Here is a 15,576-nt window from a genome sequence, read left to right on the forward strand (position 1 = left end):
GAGATCACCATGGTCCTATTTGTACATGGCCGCTAGTAATCAATGGTTGGGGCTAATAAAGATTTTCACCTTTTCTCTCTGCAAGCAAGAAACCCCATTGAACTTGGGCCTTGTTGTGAAGGACTGATACTATACAACAAACATTTGAGGAATCATTAATGTATTTACTTTATTCCAAATCCATGGGCTACATTCCAAAAAATGACTCTTCCACATAATTGCCTCCCTCCGTTTGCTGGTGATGGGTACACTCTGGATTTTGCTTGCTTTTTAACTCTGCATGCATGTTTTCCTCCTAGCTCTTTACCTTTCTCTCAGTGCACACCATGTTTTCTTCTGTTTTACACTAGCCTCAGGTAGATGCTGCTGTGAAAACCCTCTTAGAGCTGAAATCCGAGTATAAACAATTAACAGGGCAGGAGTATAAAGCAGGCAGCCCTCCCGTAGCTGCGAGCAACAATCCTGCACCCTGTCTTTCTGCTCCTCGATCTTCTGATATCACAGCGATATACAACAAGGTAGCCGAACAAGGAGAGCTGATCCGACAGCTCAAAAGCAAGAAGGTTCCTAAGGTAGAGTACATGGAGAACAGTAGTTATGTCTGTGAACTAAAGTATAACTATAGGCACAACTTTTATTTATTTTTATTTTTTTTAGTTTTGGATAGTGGAGAGGAATTAGAACACCGGTCAGTTTTTATTGCTGTCTAAACTGATAGGGGTTATGACCCTCTCTTACTATAACCAAAATGAAAAAGAAAAAAAAAGTTTTGCCTGTAGTTCGACTTTAACGCAGTGCTCACCCAGATCGTTTCCAGTGCATTCACTTTGCCTTCTTAGAGCTTTCCCTTCCTATGCTCTTCTCTTTTCCTCTCCTCTTTTGTCATTAGGACGAAATTGATGCTGCTGTGAAATCCCTCCTAACCCTAAAAGCAGAATACAAGCTGCAAACTGGTCAGGAGTATAAGCCCGGGTGCCCCCCGTCGTCTCAACCTCCTTGCAAAACCTCTGCTCCTGAAAAAAGCCCTGGTCAAGCAGATGCGACATCCACTGACCATGCTAGTCTTTATAACAGAGTTGCTGAGCAAGGAGAGGCTGTCCGCAAGCTGAAATCTGAAAAGGCTCCCAAGGTAAAGAGCTCTGAAGGCCTAAATATGCTAATGTTTCAGAGACCTTGTTGCACTGCTTTAGTAAGCAGTAGGGGTTGGGTTGGTAACTAAGCACTGAGAAAGAAATTATACCTCTTGTTTGATATACATAAATGATCAATTTATGGATATCTAGGTGTTCTTTTAGCTGTTCACGTTTATGCAAATGCAGTGCTGGTAAACAGCTTCTGAGCTGTCCTGGGCATAAGGATATTAGAATTTTTGATGCTGTCAACATCTGTGTAAAATTAGGGCTGTCATTGGATATCATTGTTTCATTGTAGCTTAGTATTACATTTAATATATGCCTACCAGTTGTGTTGATATATGCTTCTCTTTTTAAAGGACAAGGTAGATGAGGTAGTAAAAGCTCTACTTGCTCTGAAAGCAGAATACAAGGAAAAGACGGGTCAGGAGTACAAACCAGGGCAGCCGCCTACAAACGCATCAGTAAAGACCTCTGTCAATGTGCAGGAAAAATCCTCCAGCCCTTCAGAAGCTGACGAACTCTATAACAAGGTGTCCAGGCAAGGCGATGAGGTCCGAAAACTGAAGAGTGAAAAAGCTCCAAAGGTAAAGTTTCTTACCTGCCTTAAAGCGGAGTTCCGCCAATTTTTTTTTCTTTCTTAAAAGTCAGCAGCTACAAATACTGCAGCTGCTGACTTTTAAAATATGGACACTCACTTATCTAGGGCGCCCGCGAAGTTGGCACCCGAAGCCGATCTGTCCCTCGGCTCTCGGGTGGCTGCACCACCATCTTCGGTAAGGGAATCAGGAAGTGAAGCCTTGCGGCTTCACAGCCTGGTTCCCTACTGCGCATGCGGAAGTCACACTGCGCAATTCCACTGGCCCCTGCTGTCTTCTGGGACCTGTGTGTCTCCCAGAAGACCGCGGGGGGGAAGGGTGACTGAGGAGGTGCCGGATATAGCATAGATATCCCCGGATACTGCGGCTATCTGTGCCCGGAAGTGGGAGCAAATACCTGGATTATACAGGTATCTGCTCCCCCCTCCCCCCTAAAAGGTGCCAAATGTGACGGGGGGGGGGGGGGGTTTGGGGGGATTCCGAAAAGCGGAAGTTCCATTTTTGGGTGGAACTCTGCTTTAACACTTTATTTTTTCTTTTATATTTTGGCTTTTTTTTCCCACAGCCTGCAAAGCATTACACCTGCAGATACTATCCCTAGCTTCTAAAAACTCTTCCTTCAGCTCCCTGCCTGTACCACAGTACGGGCTTTAAGTTACTGATTGGAAGAAATGTCAATGGACTATGAGTGTGGTGATTACGGCACTTGTGTTCCATTGAGAGCTACAAGTCCATCTCCATGGTGAAAGATGGGACTTGTAGTTCATTCATTCACATATCTCTCTGAATGAATTACGCGGCTGCAGGAGCAAGATGGAGAAAGTTTGCTTTGCGACATGTTACACCCTAAATATGGGTGTAATATGTTGCAAAAGGTTGAGTTAATCTTTAAAAGAGAGAGTCCACCAAGAACTGCGTAAGATTACAGTACTGTATGTGTTATGATTTTTTACATTTTTTTTAATTTGCTGCCAGGCTCCTCCTCCGTGCGTCGCGACGCTTGCAGGGAACGGAGCCTGGCACAGAGAGGCTTCGGAGGAGGACACGGCCCGCAGACACAGCGGGGGACATCGCAGGATCCTGGGGACAAGGTAAGTATACCGCACCAGGATCCTGCAATGCAATCCCGAGTGTGGCTCGGAGTTATCGCTAATGGTGCTGAAATTTAACCCCGAGCTACACTCGGGAATACCGTCATGGAGGCTACTGGTCTTTATCTATGTATAACTACTCATCAAACAGTGAGCATGTTCTGAGTTCTCCAAGGAATGCTTTTCAGATCTGGGAAAAGCTTACATTGCAACCACATGTTTCTTTGTAAAAAGGTATATTTAATAAATGAATGTATGTCCTTCAATGCTTATGCTACAGTCCCTTTTGTATACCCAATTCTCTAACCTTCCTCAGAATCATGATAATGGGTGACTACAGGTAAAAAGGCCACTAAAGCTCTGCTTGCTTAGTCACCTATAGACCTCCAGTCTGCTGACTAGAAAGTGACGAAGTGAAGCACAAAGCAGCTCTGAGGTTGCCCATGTGCTCTGTCCTCCTGTAAACAAGTTCCCAGTATTAGACAGCACTGTGCAGTGTAGCCCTGATATGTTTTGTTTGTGTAGTCTCAAACTTTGTGGTTGATATCAGCGTTATACTGTGTTGGCTTGCAGGAAACTGTGGATGCTGCAGTAAAGCAGCTTCTGGACCTCAAGATTCAGTACAAGGCCCTCACAGGAATGGAGTACAAGCCAGTAACTACCGTGGGCTCAGGGGACAAGAAACCCAAAGAGGACAAGAAGCAGAAGGAGAAAGAGAACAAGTCTGAAAAACAGAACAAGCAGACCAAACAGGGTGAAGGGCAGAAGAACGAGCCAACGAAAGACTCTGGCAATGGTTCCTCAGGAGGAACCGGAGATGGGCAGGGCCCAAAGAAACAGACCAGGTAGGATGGCATAGCTCGCTAAGGGTGCAGACTTCTCAAGGCTGCCTTACCTTGACAAAACTCCTAGCTTGCAAAACGACTGCTCACTTTTATTCATGTGTCCATATTTTTTATTTTTTTTTTGTTCAGGCTGGGACTGGAGGCCAAGAAAGAGGAAAACCTGGCAGACTGGTTTTCTCAGGTAAGTGCTGTGTAGCAAGGAATTCTCTTCCTCTTATATTGACTTTGTCTTGTCTCTCTGCCACAGACTTTAGGTTATCTTGCTGAATGCAGTGAGTTGTGCTTTCATATGAAATGTCATTCAAATGACAACAGTTTCTTTGAAACGGATGTTCTTTAGTTGATTCCCCCGCCCAACTGAGTACAGCCCACATAGTTAAATAACTTTCTCCTCATTCCAGTGATCTTTGTGTGCGCCTCACCGGCACCGCACAGCCTCTGTCAAAAACCTCCCATCTGGGTCACCTTCTTCCTGCACATGTGTACCATGGCCCTGTTTGTTCCTATGGGAGAGCTATTCTCTACTGGCCCACTGGAGGCCACCATTAGTACAGCAGTCCCATAGAAATGAGTGACTGAGGATGCTTTGCACATGCGCAGGAATAAGAGGACCTGGTAGGGACAATGCGAGAGTTGCTTTAACATGTACCTAATGCAAATGCACCAACCTTGAACTACCATAATTCTAAAGAGCGGTACAAACCCTGCTTCTAAAAATCGCTGTTAAAGTAGCTTTTTTGTTCATACTTCTGTGGGTCACAAAATTGCACTTAGTTCTGTACTACTGTGACCCAAGTTCAGCCCACAGCAGACTAAAGTCCGCTGTCGGCTGATGTCAAAGGGCTGCTTCACACTCTGCAGGGATTCCGACAGTAATGTCAGGATTTGCCCAGATGTCTGACTGGCGGACAGCTCAGCCTCGCAGTGCGTTGCTAAGCCTGAGCCAGCCACTCCCGCACTTTCTCCAGCCCAGTGCTCCAGTGAGTGCTTAAGGGGTAGAGCAGAAAGCCGGTGACTGACGGTCACCTTTCTGTTATCAGAGCGGACCCAAGAGCTGAGCGATCAGTGGTCTGACCACTTAGTTCTCGATGTAGAGCCGGCAGGGGACAGCTGCAGCTTAGATAGATGCTGCAGCCATCTGAGTGTGTGTTTGTTTTTTTAGTATTGCATACTTTCTTTGTCCAGCTGGCGATGGCTATTTTCTTTTAATGTAGCCATCGCCAGCTGGGGTTCGATATGTTCTGTTTTTGGCATGATGTAACCACCAATTGCTGATTTTCATGGGGTTAAAGCAGAAATTAAATTTTTAATATTTAAAGCAAACTCCTCTATCCATCTATGTCTCCAGGGGATGCATGCCATCATTTTAGCCTAGACCAAATACCAGGAAAATAATTTTAAAGCATGTAAATATAATATACCTTCCTAACTATTTAATAATGCTAGCAGTATAAGAATTAAAAATCGATAATGTTGACTGAAAGAGTTTAGTTCCTCTTTAAGCTCTGGAAGGCTATACAGCGTACATTTCTGTTGGTTCTGCATTTTCAGGTTTTTTCTCCCCACAGGTGATCACAAAATCAGAAATGATCGAATATTATGACGTCAGTGGCTGCTACGTATTGCGTCCTTGGTCTTTTGCCATCTGGGAATCAATTAAAAATTTCTTTGATCCTGAAATAAAGAAGCTGGGAGTGGAGAACTGCTACTTTCCCATGTTTGTGTCTCAGGCTGCTTTGGAGAAAGAGAAATCCCACATTGCTGACTTCGCCCCAGAGGTAGGTAAAGCTGGAAGTGATCTGTGTTGGCTGAGGGACCCAGGAGTTCAACACTCCCTGAAGTTTTGGTTTCCCAGCAGAATTCACCTGAAAATATCCCAGGATCAATGTCGCATAACTTCATATCCCATATGCCCTTGTACCATATGTCTGTCCTTTGCTGTATTTTCCTTAAAGTGTTACTAAACCCGGTAATATGAAAATAGTTCATCCACCCCCCACAGTGCCCACAACTTATAAATATGCTTTTTACATTAAAATACTGCCACTATATACCTTTTTGGATGATCTGTATGCCACTGTTACATGATAAACTGCACAGTTTCTCCAGTGCTGAGAGTTCAGGTAGGAGGAGATTTCCACTACAGTCTGTATACACGCCCACATGTGTGATGGTAATATCATGTGACCTGGCTAGCTCTGAGAACAAGTGAATGTTCTCTCCTGCATAAAAGAGACAACTGAGCATGTGCAAGTCTACTCTGCCTGTGTTAGCTGACCTTTCCCAGATAGACAGTGCAGGAGGGGGAGGATCTGTGCATACAGGATAAAACAGCCTTTTTACACAATGCAGTGGGTTAACCCCTTAAGTTCCACAGTAAGTATAGCAAGCGTGCTATGCTGCATATACAGACTGATTTTACTATTTAGTAACACTTTAAGTCATTCAGCTTTACTGGTCAGTAAGCACTGTGATCAGATCTCAAGCACATAGTGTTTTCAATCAGTCAGACCTGACCCATAGACTTGCACTGGCGGAGACTGTGCTGCTTTACTAAGCAGGAGGCAGCAGTGTAAGTAATACACAATTATGATTGCTACCTGTAAGTAATTAAAACGTTTTCATTAAAATAAAGCTAATAACCACACACAGATTTATTGGTTTACTTGCACAGTCGTGTCCACATTTTTTTTTTAATTATTGGTACTTCTATAGCGCTGTCAGTTTACACAGCGCTTTACATATTTATTATACATTTACATCAGTCCCTGCAATCAATGAGCTTACAATCTAAGGTCCCTAACTCACACTCATTCATACACATACAGTGCCTTGAAAAAGTATTCATAGCTATTTTGCAAAGAAGAATGGGCAAAAATTTCACTCTCTAGATGTGCAAAGCTGGTAGAGACATCCCCAAAAAGACTTCCAGCTGTAATTGCAGTGAAAGGCGGTTCTACAAAGTATTGAGTCAGGGGGGCTGAATACAAATGCATGCCACACTTTTCAGATATTTAAGAAAAAAAAATTGAAAACCATTTATCATTTTCCTGCCACTTCACAATTATGTGCCAGTTTGTGTTGGTCTATCACATAAAATCCCAATAAAATACATTTATGTTTTTGGTTGTAACATGACAAAATGTGGAAAATTTCAAGGGGTATGAATATTTTTGCAAGGCACTGTAGCTCTGGCTGTATGTTTAGTATCGGCCTGCTGGAAGGTGAACCTCCGCCCCAGTCTCAAATCTTTTGCAGACTCTAACAGGTTTTCTTCTAAGATTGCCCTGTATTTGGTTCCATCCATCTTCCCATCGACTCTGACCAGCTTCTCTGTTACTGCTGAGGAAAAGCATCCCCACAACATGATACTGCCACTACCATGTTTCACGGTGGGGATGGTGTGTTCAGAGTGATGTAAAGTGTTAGTTTTCTGCCACACATAGTGTTTTGCTTTTAGGCCAAAAAGTTCAATTTTGGTCTCATCTGACCAGAGCACTTTCTTCCACATGTTTGTGTCCCCCACGTGGCTTCTCGTAAACTGCAAACGGGACTTCTTACAATGGCTTTCTTCTTGCCACTCTTCCATAAAGGTCAGATTTGTGGAGTGCACAACTAATAGTTGTCCTGTGGACAGATTCTCCCACCTGAGCTGTGGATCTCTGCAGCTCCTCCAGAGTTACCATGGGCCTCTTGGCTGCTTCTCTGATGAATGCTCTCCTTGCCCGGCCTGTCAGTTTAGGTGGACGGCCATGTCTTGATAGGTTTGCAGTTGTGCCATACTCTTTTCATTTTGGAATGATGGATTGAACAGTGCTCTGTGAGATGTTCAAAGCTTGGGATATTTTTTTATAACCTAACCCTGCTTTAAACTTCCTCACAACTTTATCCCTGACCTGTCTGGTGTGTTTCTTGGCCTTAATGATACTGTTTGTTCGCTAAGGTTCTCTAACAATCCTCTTAGGGCTTCACAGAACAGCTGTATTTATACTGAGATTAAATTACATACAGGTGGACTTTATTTACTAATTAGGTGACTTCTGGAGGAAATTGGAAAATTTCAAGGGGTGTGAATACTTTTTCCAGGCACTATACTAGGGCCAATTTAGACAGGAGCCAATTAACCTATCTTTGGACCGTGGGAAGAAACTGGAATACCCGGAGGAAACCCACACGGGAACAGGAAGAACATGCATGAATAAAGAATGTGCAGTATCAACCAAAAGAAACTTAAAAATTACTTTTAAATTAGAACTCCAGGCACAACACAAAATCAAATTGAAAATGTTAACTGCATCCTTAATTGTTTGTGAAAAAAAAGTGCAGCAAGGCTTAGTCCTGTAGCAATAAAGTCATTCTTGGTGGATCCTCAGATGAAATGAAGCATTGTGCAATGCATGTCAATCCAGCACAGGAAGCTTTAAAGAGATTTATCTTTAGTTTGGGGAACAGATCAGTACATTGCAGTCTGCACAATGCAGAAGGAGCATAACCTGTCGGATGGTGTCGATTTATGGTTTTAAACCCTGGTTGGTGTAACCTGATTGACAGATAAAAAAAAAAAAAAAAAAGACACGAATTAATGTAGCTCTGTTTTTGTGAATAAATCAGTACATATATTTTTTTAAATTCCAGCAGCGTAGGTACATGAATTTGACTTGTATCAGTCTCCTGCAGTCTCTGTACAGAAGAGCTCAAACTAGGAAAGGGAAAGCAGTACAATTAGTTGTGCTGCAGTGCTCAAATACTAATAAGGAGCATTGCTTCTCTTTTCCCTGTCCAGTCACAGGATAGGGAAACTGTAACAGAAAAAAATAGGTCTCCAACCCTGCCAGACAGGACTGTACTGTGTCACAGAACTGTGTAATTCTCAAGACTGGATGGAGAGAAACACCAATTTTTTGACAGGCAGAACAGCTCCCTTGTATGTATCTGAGAATTCAGCGATTTGCCTGGAGCGCTAACTTATTTGTGGGCAACTGGCAGCTTTTATGTTTATTTAGGTTTTTTCTACTGCTAACTACAAATTGCTTTCATTTTTCTGCAGGTGGCTTGGGTTACCAGGTCAGGGAAGACTGAATTAGCTGAGCCCATAGCTGTTCGACCCACAAGTGAAACTGGTAAGTTATTATTGGAAAGGGCTAAACAAATTACTAGAGTTGGGTAGTAAGTATGTTTAAAACGATCAAAAAAAGAGAACTGACTATGGATACATTTTAAACTGGATAATGCATTTAAAAGAGGAACTTAACTGAAAAGGCCAAGTTTTGCTGCATTCCCCTCCCCCTGCCACATTTGGATTGTATTTTTGGGGGGGGGGGAGAGCAGGTACTGGCTCCCACGTCTGCTCGGATAGCCTAGCAGATGTTCTCTTCCACCCTCCCCCTCTCCTCCCTGCCCGTCGCCTTCTAGGACACATCACAGGTCCCAGAAGACTGCGGGACCATTTACAAATCACAGTGCGGCACAGCTGGCTTCCCACAATTAACATGCCGGTGCTGGGGGGGCTAAAGTCCAACAAAGAAAATGCCTCTGACAAGGACATCGCTGGATCATGGGACAGTTAAGTGTCTGTTTATTAAAAGTCAGCAGCTACAGTTTTTGTAGCTGTTGACTTTTCATTTTCGCACACATGACTTTCCTCTTTAATATTTGCAGCAAGTATTGTGTATAAAGTTTTCTCGAGGGCTGAGTTTTGTAACATCAGGCATCGAGATCTTCTGCACCTCAGCTTATCCTCAATGGTGGACTAAGTGTCATTATTTTGCTCCAATGAAAAACTAGGAGATTCGGCCCCATTACAGTATCTGATGGCACAGGGGGTGAGAAGTGGGAATAAAGAGGGCCTAGAGACCCTTCCCCTGACCTAACCCAACTTTCCCCCCTATAGGTGCATATTTGCCTTGTTCGGACAGCTGCGATTCAGTTGTTTGTGTACATCCAGCACCATATGTCACCACTGTTCTGGTTGCGTCTGTATCCCCATAGACTGCTATGGGACTGTCTGTGAAAATGCTTCAACTTTGGGACATAACCCTATAGAAGCCAGTGGGGCACTAATGCACTAAAGAGTGTGAAGGCTTACACTGATGGATGTAAAACTGTGGAACCAGAGCCATCAGATCGAGGTCAGTATGCATCTGTAAAGAAGGAAGGTGGGTCAGATTACGTCAGGGAAATGGGCAAAAATGATGAATGCACTTTGTTTTAAAACCAATCTTGTTATCCTTTTAAAGCTACAATAGTACAATGAGGCTCCATTCACGCTTGGACATAAAAGTCACAGCCCATTTTTTTTAATGGCACCCATTCAAGTTGGTGCAACTTAAAGTCGCAGCAACTTTAAAAGGTGCCTGCACTACTTTGATGCCATTTTTCATGCAACTTTGTTCCAGAGAGTGTAAAGTCGGAAGAAAGTCACATCAAAGTCACGCTTCAAAGTCACACTGGAAATCGTGCACCTGTGGATTCACGCTAGTGTGAATGGAGCCTGAAAGTGCAACAATGGGCATGAGAAAAAAAAGAACCCTGCAGCAGGGCCTCCCCACATTACAAGGGCATAATACTCTTATGTCTAGGGGTACAGGAATAAGATGCAATGATTATCTTACTTCTCACTCTGACACACTGTGCAGCTGGTTCTCCAAAGCCTCCTCTTTAAGGTGCTTGGGCCAGCGGTTGCAATCTGATGTCATCAAATACAATGCAGAACAAATAGTCTTGCATTTTTCATGAAAACGGTCGAGTTCCTTGTCCACAACCTGGAGCGTCGGAGAGAAGAGAAAATGCCCCAGTGGCTGGGGGGGGGGGGAGGGGAGGGGTAGTAATGAGTAAAGTGAGTATTACAATCTTTTCCCATTTTTATTGAGACTCCCTCACTGTAAGTGTATTTTTTGGATTTATTTAATCCTGGAACTCAGCTTTAACACAACACATTCCATAAACAACTGTGCATGACATATACACACTTTTTTGTGTTTTTTCTTTTACAGTTATGTATCCCTCCTATGCAAAATGGGTTCAGTCTCACAGAGACCTCCCCATCAAACTTAACCAGTGGTGCAATGTTGTGGTAAGTGCAGATCAAAGCATCTTCAGTTTAAATGTGATCATTTTTGTTAGATTATCCATACTTCATTTGGGTAGTTCTGTAAGATGTGTCAGTCATCGACTAAACAAAACGGTTTTATCTTGTACAGAGATGGGAGTTTAAGCACCCCCAGCCATTCCTGCGCACACGCGAGTTCCTGTGGCAAGAGGGACACACTGCCTTTGCTACATATGAGGAAGCTGCAGAGGAGGTACGTAACAGTCTGCAAAATTTCTTTAATTGTTAACCTGGAAGTCAAGTCGCCATTCACAGCAAGGACTGGAGATCCACGGGGGGACTCCAGAGGGAGTCCGTTATCTATTTGAAGACTAAGGCTAGCCACACACTGTTTGAATTTTGCTGATTCTTGCTGAATTGGCTAAAATTCAGGCCTTAGCTAGCCCTGTTGGCATTATCCAGGTTGACAAACTTTGATTGAAAATTTGCTGAAGCTGGGTGGAAAATTGGCTTCCAAACAGTGATTCCAGCCAATCGGAGGCAGTCACTGTTTTGGTATTCAAAAACTTTTGGGGGGCACACCCTACAATGCGTGTAAATTCAAGATGGTGCTGCTATAAGACCTACAAACAGTTCAAAACCTATTACAGCGCACACATTCAAGAATGACATTTCCTGCAAGGCTAGTTAAAAACACCTGAACATATTCAAAAAAGACGGGGTTTGTTCACACTATATGGTCATATAGTGCTAAGCCCACTTACTGCGACAAAGTACCCCGAATTAATGGGTCCTACTCTAGTAATAGAATGGAAGATCCTTAGTCTCAATCATGGGAGCTGAACTCCTCTATGTGGGAGAACTGAAGGTGTTACATCCTATACACTGGTGGCCACTAAATAAGAGGTAATGTTTTGGTATTCAGACAGCTGCTCCTTGAATACAACAGCTGGCAGGGTAGATTCCCTCATCCGTACTGTTTAGTGTGGAGGGCGGAATTAAGTGATATCTCATGGGGCTAAATGAGCAAAATCTAACCACAGTTAGTAAGGCCCCTTTTACACGAGCCAAATCCATTTTCTTAGCAGAGGATCTGTCCACTAATCACCTACTGAGCTGAGCGGGCGGATGACAGGCCCTTGTCCGCTTATGCAGAGCAGACACAGTCCACTATGCTTTATGGACAGACTGATGTAAATGGACCAGCTGTCAGTTTACACGGCACTGCCCTCCAATTTGAGACGAGCAGGAACAGACCCCCTTCCATTTGTTTTTTCTTGATCGGATTGGAGGTAGGCAGGTGTAAAAGTTAATTGGCATCCTCCTCTCCGTAGAGAATTGTGGGTCCTAAGAAAGCCACCTGAAAAATTGACAGGTTGATTAGATCGGACCGCTCATGCGAAAGGGGCCTTATTTTAGAAAGACTTTAAACCAGTTCAAGTTGATTTTATAATAATTTTGCTTTCTAGAGAACTACAGGCATAGAGCTGCAGGAAGAGTCTGCAGGAGCCTGATATTGCACCCACGATCCGCTGATTGTGGGTGCAATGCTCAGCAGTGTCCTGTGAAAAAAATAATAAATACACATTTTTTTCCTTGCAAAAATATGTGTATTTATTATTTTTTTCAAAATGTAGTTGCGTTCCTCTAGCTAACCACTAGATGGCACCCTCAGCACACTGCACCGACCCTTACCTGTCCTTCCTTTTATTTCCAGCTGTCTTGTGTCCTCATTTCACCCCAGAAGAACTCATTCCCGTAGGGTCATATAAGCAGAGATTTGCCTGAACTCTAGTAGACAAGGAGTTTTTTTTTTTTCTTCTCCTCCAAACTTTTCTTGCTTTTATTTTATTTTTTTCTTCCACGTAAGTTTGGATATAAATATCCCCGGCTCCTTTTACGCTGGAAGTTTACAGAAAATGTTGCTACATGAGTGACTTTGTTTTACTAATAAACAGTCTGATGGCTTATTTCTTTGCTTGCTTGTAACCGAAGACTGTAATAAAACAAGCCAAGCCGACATCCTGTACTGCTCAGATTTGTTGAAAACTCCATTAATAAATCCACTTAGTAATTTATAACCTCACTGTTTGTTGTGCTAAGGGAGCAAGCTCGCTCTTTTGGCATCTTTTGCTGCTTTAATAAATGCTTGCACTAGGATAGAGCTAGAAGCAGGTTATTTCAGTCACTGAGCCAGACTTCTCTTTGGTTGGTTGCATTGTTAGAAGTATTAAGAAGTTAATGGCTGCTATTTTGTTAGGTGTGCCATGAATATAGCTTTTAGCCCTGATTAAGGGGGCCCGTCAGAACCATGGAAACATGTTGGCTCGCCCTTTCCATATTTTATGATGAAATAAGCTTGTCATAGTGTCTCAGCATTTTGTCTCGATGCTTCTGATTTTACTGTATCTCATGGATTTCCCCCAATGTGCCCTCAAGAGGCGTCTTCATGACTGTGAGCTGCCAACCAGGGCCGTCAATGCAGTTTGTATTCTGGCCATGAGATTGACCTTGATTCAGATGTATTATACCTAGTCAGCTGAAGGCATTTTTACTGACAGTCTGCAGCAAGCTGGGTATTTAAGGGTTAGCGGCTACTTGGAGCAGTTGTCAGGTGGGACAAGTTTGGTAAAACATGCCAGGGTTTTAACCACTTGCCAACCGCAATACGTATATACACACATTTTGGCTTGCAAGTGGTTTACTGGGGTTATGGCTAAAGCTATCGGCCATTACCCCGGTATTTAAAAAATGTTTTTGCAGCCGGCGATTCTTTCTCATGAAAGCGATCCGAGCGGCTAATTGGCCCCTGGATCGCTTTCAGAAACAGAGAGGGGGGGGGGGTGCGCTCGCTGGTATTTCTTAGGCTTACTGTTTTTGCCGGCGACGACCCAAAACCGTCTGATGTTTCCAGCATCTGGCCATAGAGGTAAACAGAGACCAGACGGTCTCTGATCACCTTTATGATCCAAGACCGCGATGGTGAACCCGTGGCTTAAATAAGCCGCTGTATACCTTTTTCATTTTTTTCACCTTGAAAAAAATAAGTTGGTTTTGTGTTGCAGTTTTGGCACTCGGGCTCAAAAATGTTCGCCATCACTGATCTAGGAGGACTGGAGCGACGTCATGTCACTTTCGGTCTAGGGCGGAAGTAAACAATATATATATTTTTATTTTCCAAGGCAAAAGATCACGCCTATTTTGCTTTCAAGGGTAGAGGAGAGCTTTAGGCTCTTATAGACCCCAGATCTCGCCATAAAGAGGACCTGTCATCCCATTGATAAGGGATATTTACATATCTTGTAATAGGAATAAAAGTGATTAAAAAAACAAAGGGACAGTTTTTAAAAACAAAAAAATAAAATTAAGAAGGAAAACCAAAAATGTTTAAGGGCACCCTATCCCTCTGTTTTTTTGCACGCAGAAGCGAACACATACGCAAGTCGCACACGCATATGTAAACAGTGTTCACAGCACACATGTGAGGTATCACCGTGAACATTAGAGCGAGAACAATAATTCTAGCACTAGACCTCCTCTGTAACTCTAAACAGGTAACCTGTAAAAATGTTTAAAGCGTCACCTCTCAGCAGAGATTTTTAAGTTTCGTAGTTTGTCGCCATTCCAGGAGCGTGCGCAGTTTGAAAGCATGACATGTTAGGTATCTATTTACTCAGCGTGACCTCATATTTTATATCTTACCATAAAATCGGGTTCTATGCTATGGTTTTTTTTGCATTAAAATTCATTAAAGGGTATTTTAAAAATCGCTACGCAAATACTGTGTGACATAAAAAAATTGCAACAATCGCCTATTTTTTTTCTCTAGGGTCTCTGCTAAAAAAATATATATATATAATGTTTGGGGCTTCTAAGTAATTTTCTAGCACAAAATACTGGTTTTTACTTGTAAACAAAAAGTGCCAGGAAAGGCCTAAAGATGATGTGGTTAAAATATTTCCAAAGTGAAGGGATTTTTTTTTTTTTTTTTACATTTATTGATTTTCAAAAAGACCATACAAAACACATAAACGAACAATGGTCTCGTCTGATTACTACATAACAGTAATAAAAAAGTCAGGTCTTACATTGGGTACAAAAAACAAAATCGATTTGAGTTGGCAAAATAGATCAGCAACATTGGAATTCTAACATCCCAGACCTAGAAAAACTAGAGTGCGTGGTCTAGAGACCCAACAATCTCATAACTTGTCAAGTATCTTTGGTCTTTCTGGTGAAGGGAAAGCTTAAAGTAGTTGTAAACCTCAAATATGAAATATGAACAAAGCATATCCCTTTTGGCCCCTTTCACACATGCGGACAGTATGTCCGTATTTCATCCATCCGCTTTCGGATGAAATACGGACATACATGCATCTCTATGGGATAGCGGGTGTCAGCGGATGTACATCCGCTAACACCCGATGTTGTCCGGCTCCGCTCTCGTCCGATTCTGCGGACGGAAGAAAATCCTATTTTTCTATCCGCCTGCAGAGCGGATCGGATGAACACGAACAGACGGTCCGTGTTCCTCCGATCCCCCATAGGGGAGAGCGGAGATCTGACAGGGCGGTCCCTGCACAGTGTGCGGGTCCCGCCCTGTCATCTGCCTGCTCAGCTGGGGAAAACGGAGCGATCCCCGCTGAGCAGCGGATAAACACGGGGCGGATCAACACGGATCCGTCCCGTGTGAAAGGGGCCTTATAGTATGTACTTGTCCCAAATAGGAGCGCTAAGTGTCACTTTTGTCTGCTGCCTTGTTCCTCTTCTATCAGCATAAATCACTTCTGACAAGTTTTCCTGACACCAAGAGAAAAATGGTGACGGGAAGGATCTCCAGCAGAGTGATAGCCTCAGCTC

The 15,576-nt window shown here is 43.1% G+C and overlaps 1 protein-coding gene across 4 annotated transcripts in view; it reads left to right on the forward strand.

Annotated features, from left to right (window-relative positions):
• Positions 1 to 15,576, forward strand: part of EPRS1 (glutamyl-prolyl-tRNA synthetase 1) — a 151,055-nt gene that overhangs the window by 92,676 nt on the left and 42,803 nt on the right. For 2 of the 4 annotated variants that reach the window (XM_073628361.1, XM_073628362.1), the window contains 9 exons: positions 351 to 572; positions 890 to 1,129; positions 1,493 to 1,720; positions 3,397 to 3,668; positions 3,798 to 3,849; positions 5,237 to 5,446; positions 8,716 to 8,788; positions 10,661 to 10,740; positions 10,868 to 10,969. In XM_073628361.1, the coding sequence (XP_073484462.1) occupies positions 351 to 572; positions 890 to 1,129; positions 1,493 to 1,720; positions 3,397 to 3,668; positions 3,798 to 3,849; positions 5,237 to 5,446; positions 8,716 to 8,788; positions 10,661 to 10,740; positions 10,868 to 10,969 (1,479 nt within the window). The remainder of the gene's footprint in view (positions 1 to 350; positions 573 to 889; positions 1,130 to 1,492; positions 1,721 to 3,396; positions 3,669 to 3,797; positions 3,850 to 5,236; positions 5,447 to 8,715; positions 8,789 to 10,660; positions 10,741 to 10,867; positions 10,970 to 15,576) is intronic. The other 2 variants (XM_073628363.1, XM_073628364.1) reach the window with 1 other exon arrangement.

The sequence above is a fragment of the Aquarana catesbeiana genome, linkage group LG04, assembly GCF_042186555.1.
Source record: "Aquarana catesbeiana isolate 2022-GZ linkage group LG04, ASM4218655v1, whole genome shotgun sequence".
Classification (NCBI taxonomy): Eukaryota; Metazoa; Chordata; class Amphibia; order Anura; family Ranidae; genus Aquarana; species Aquarana catesbeiana.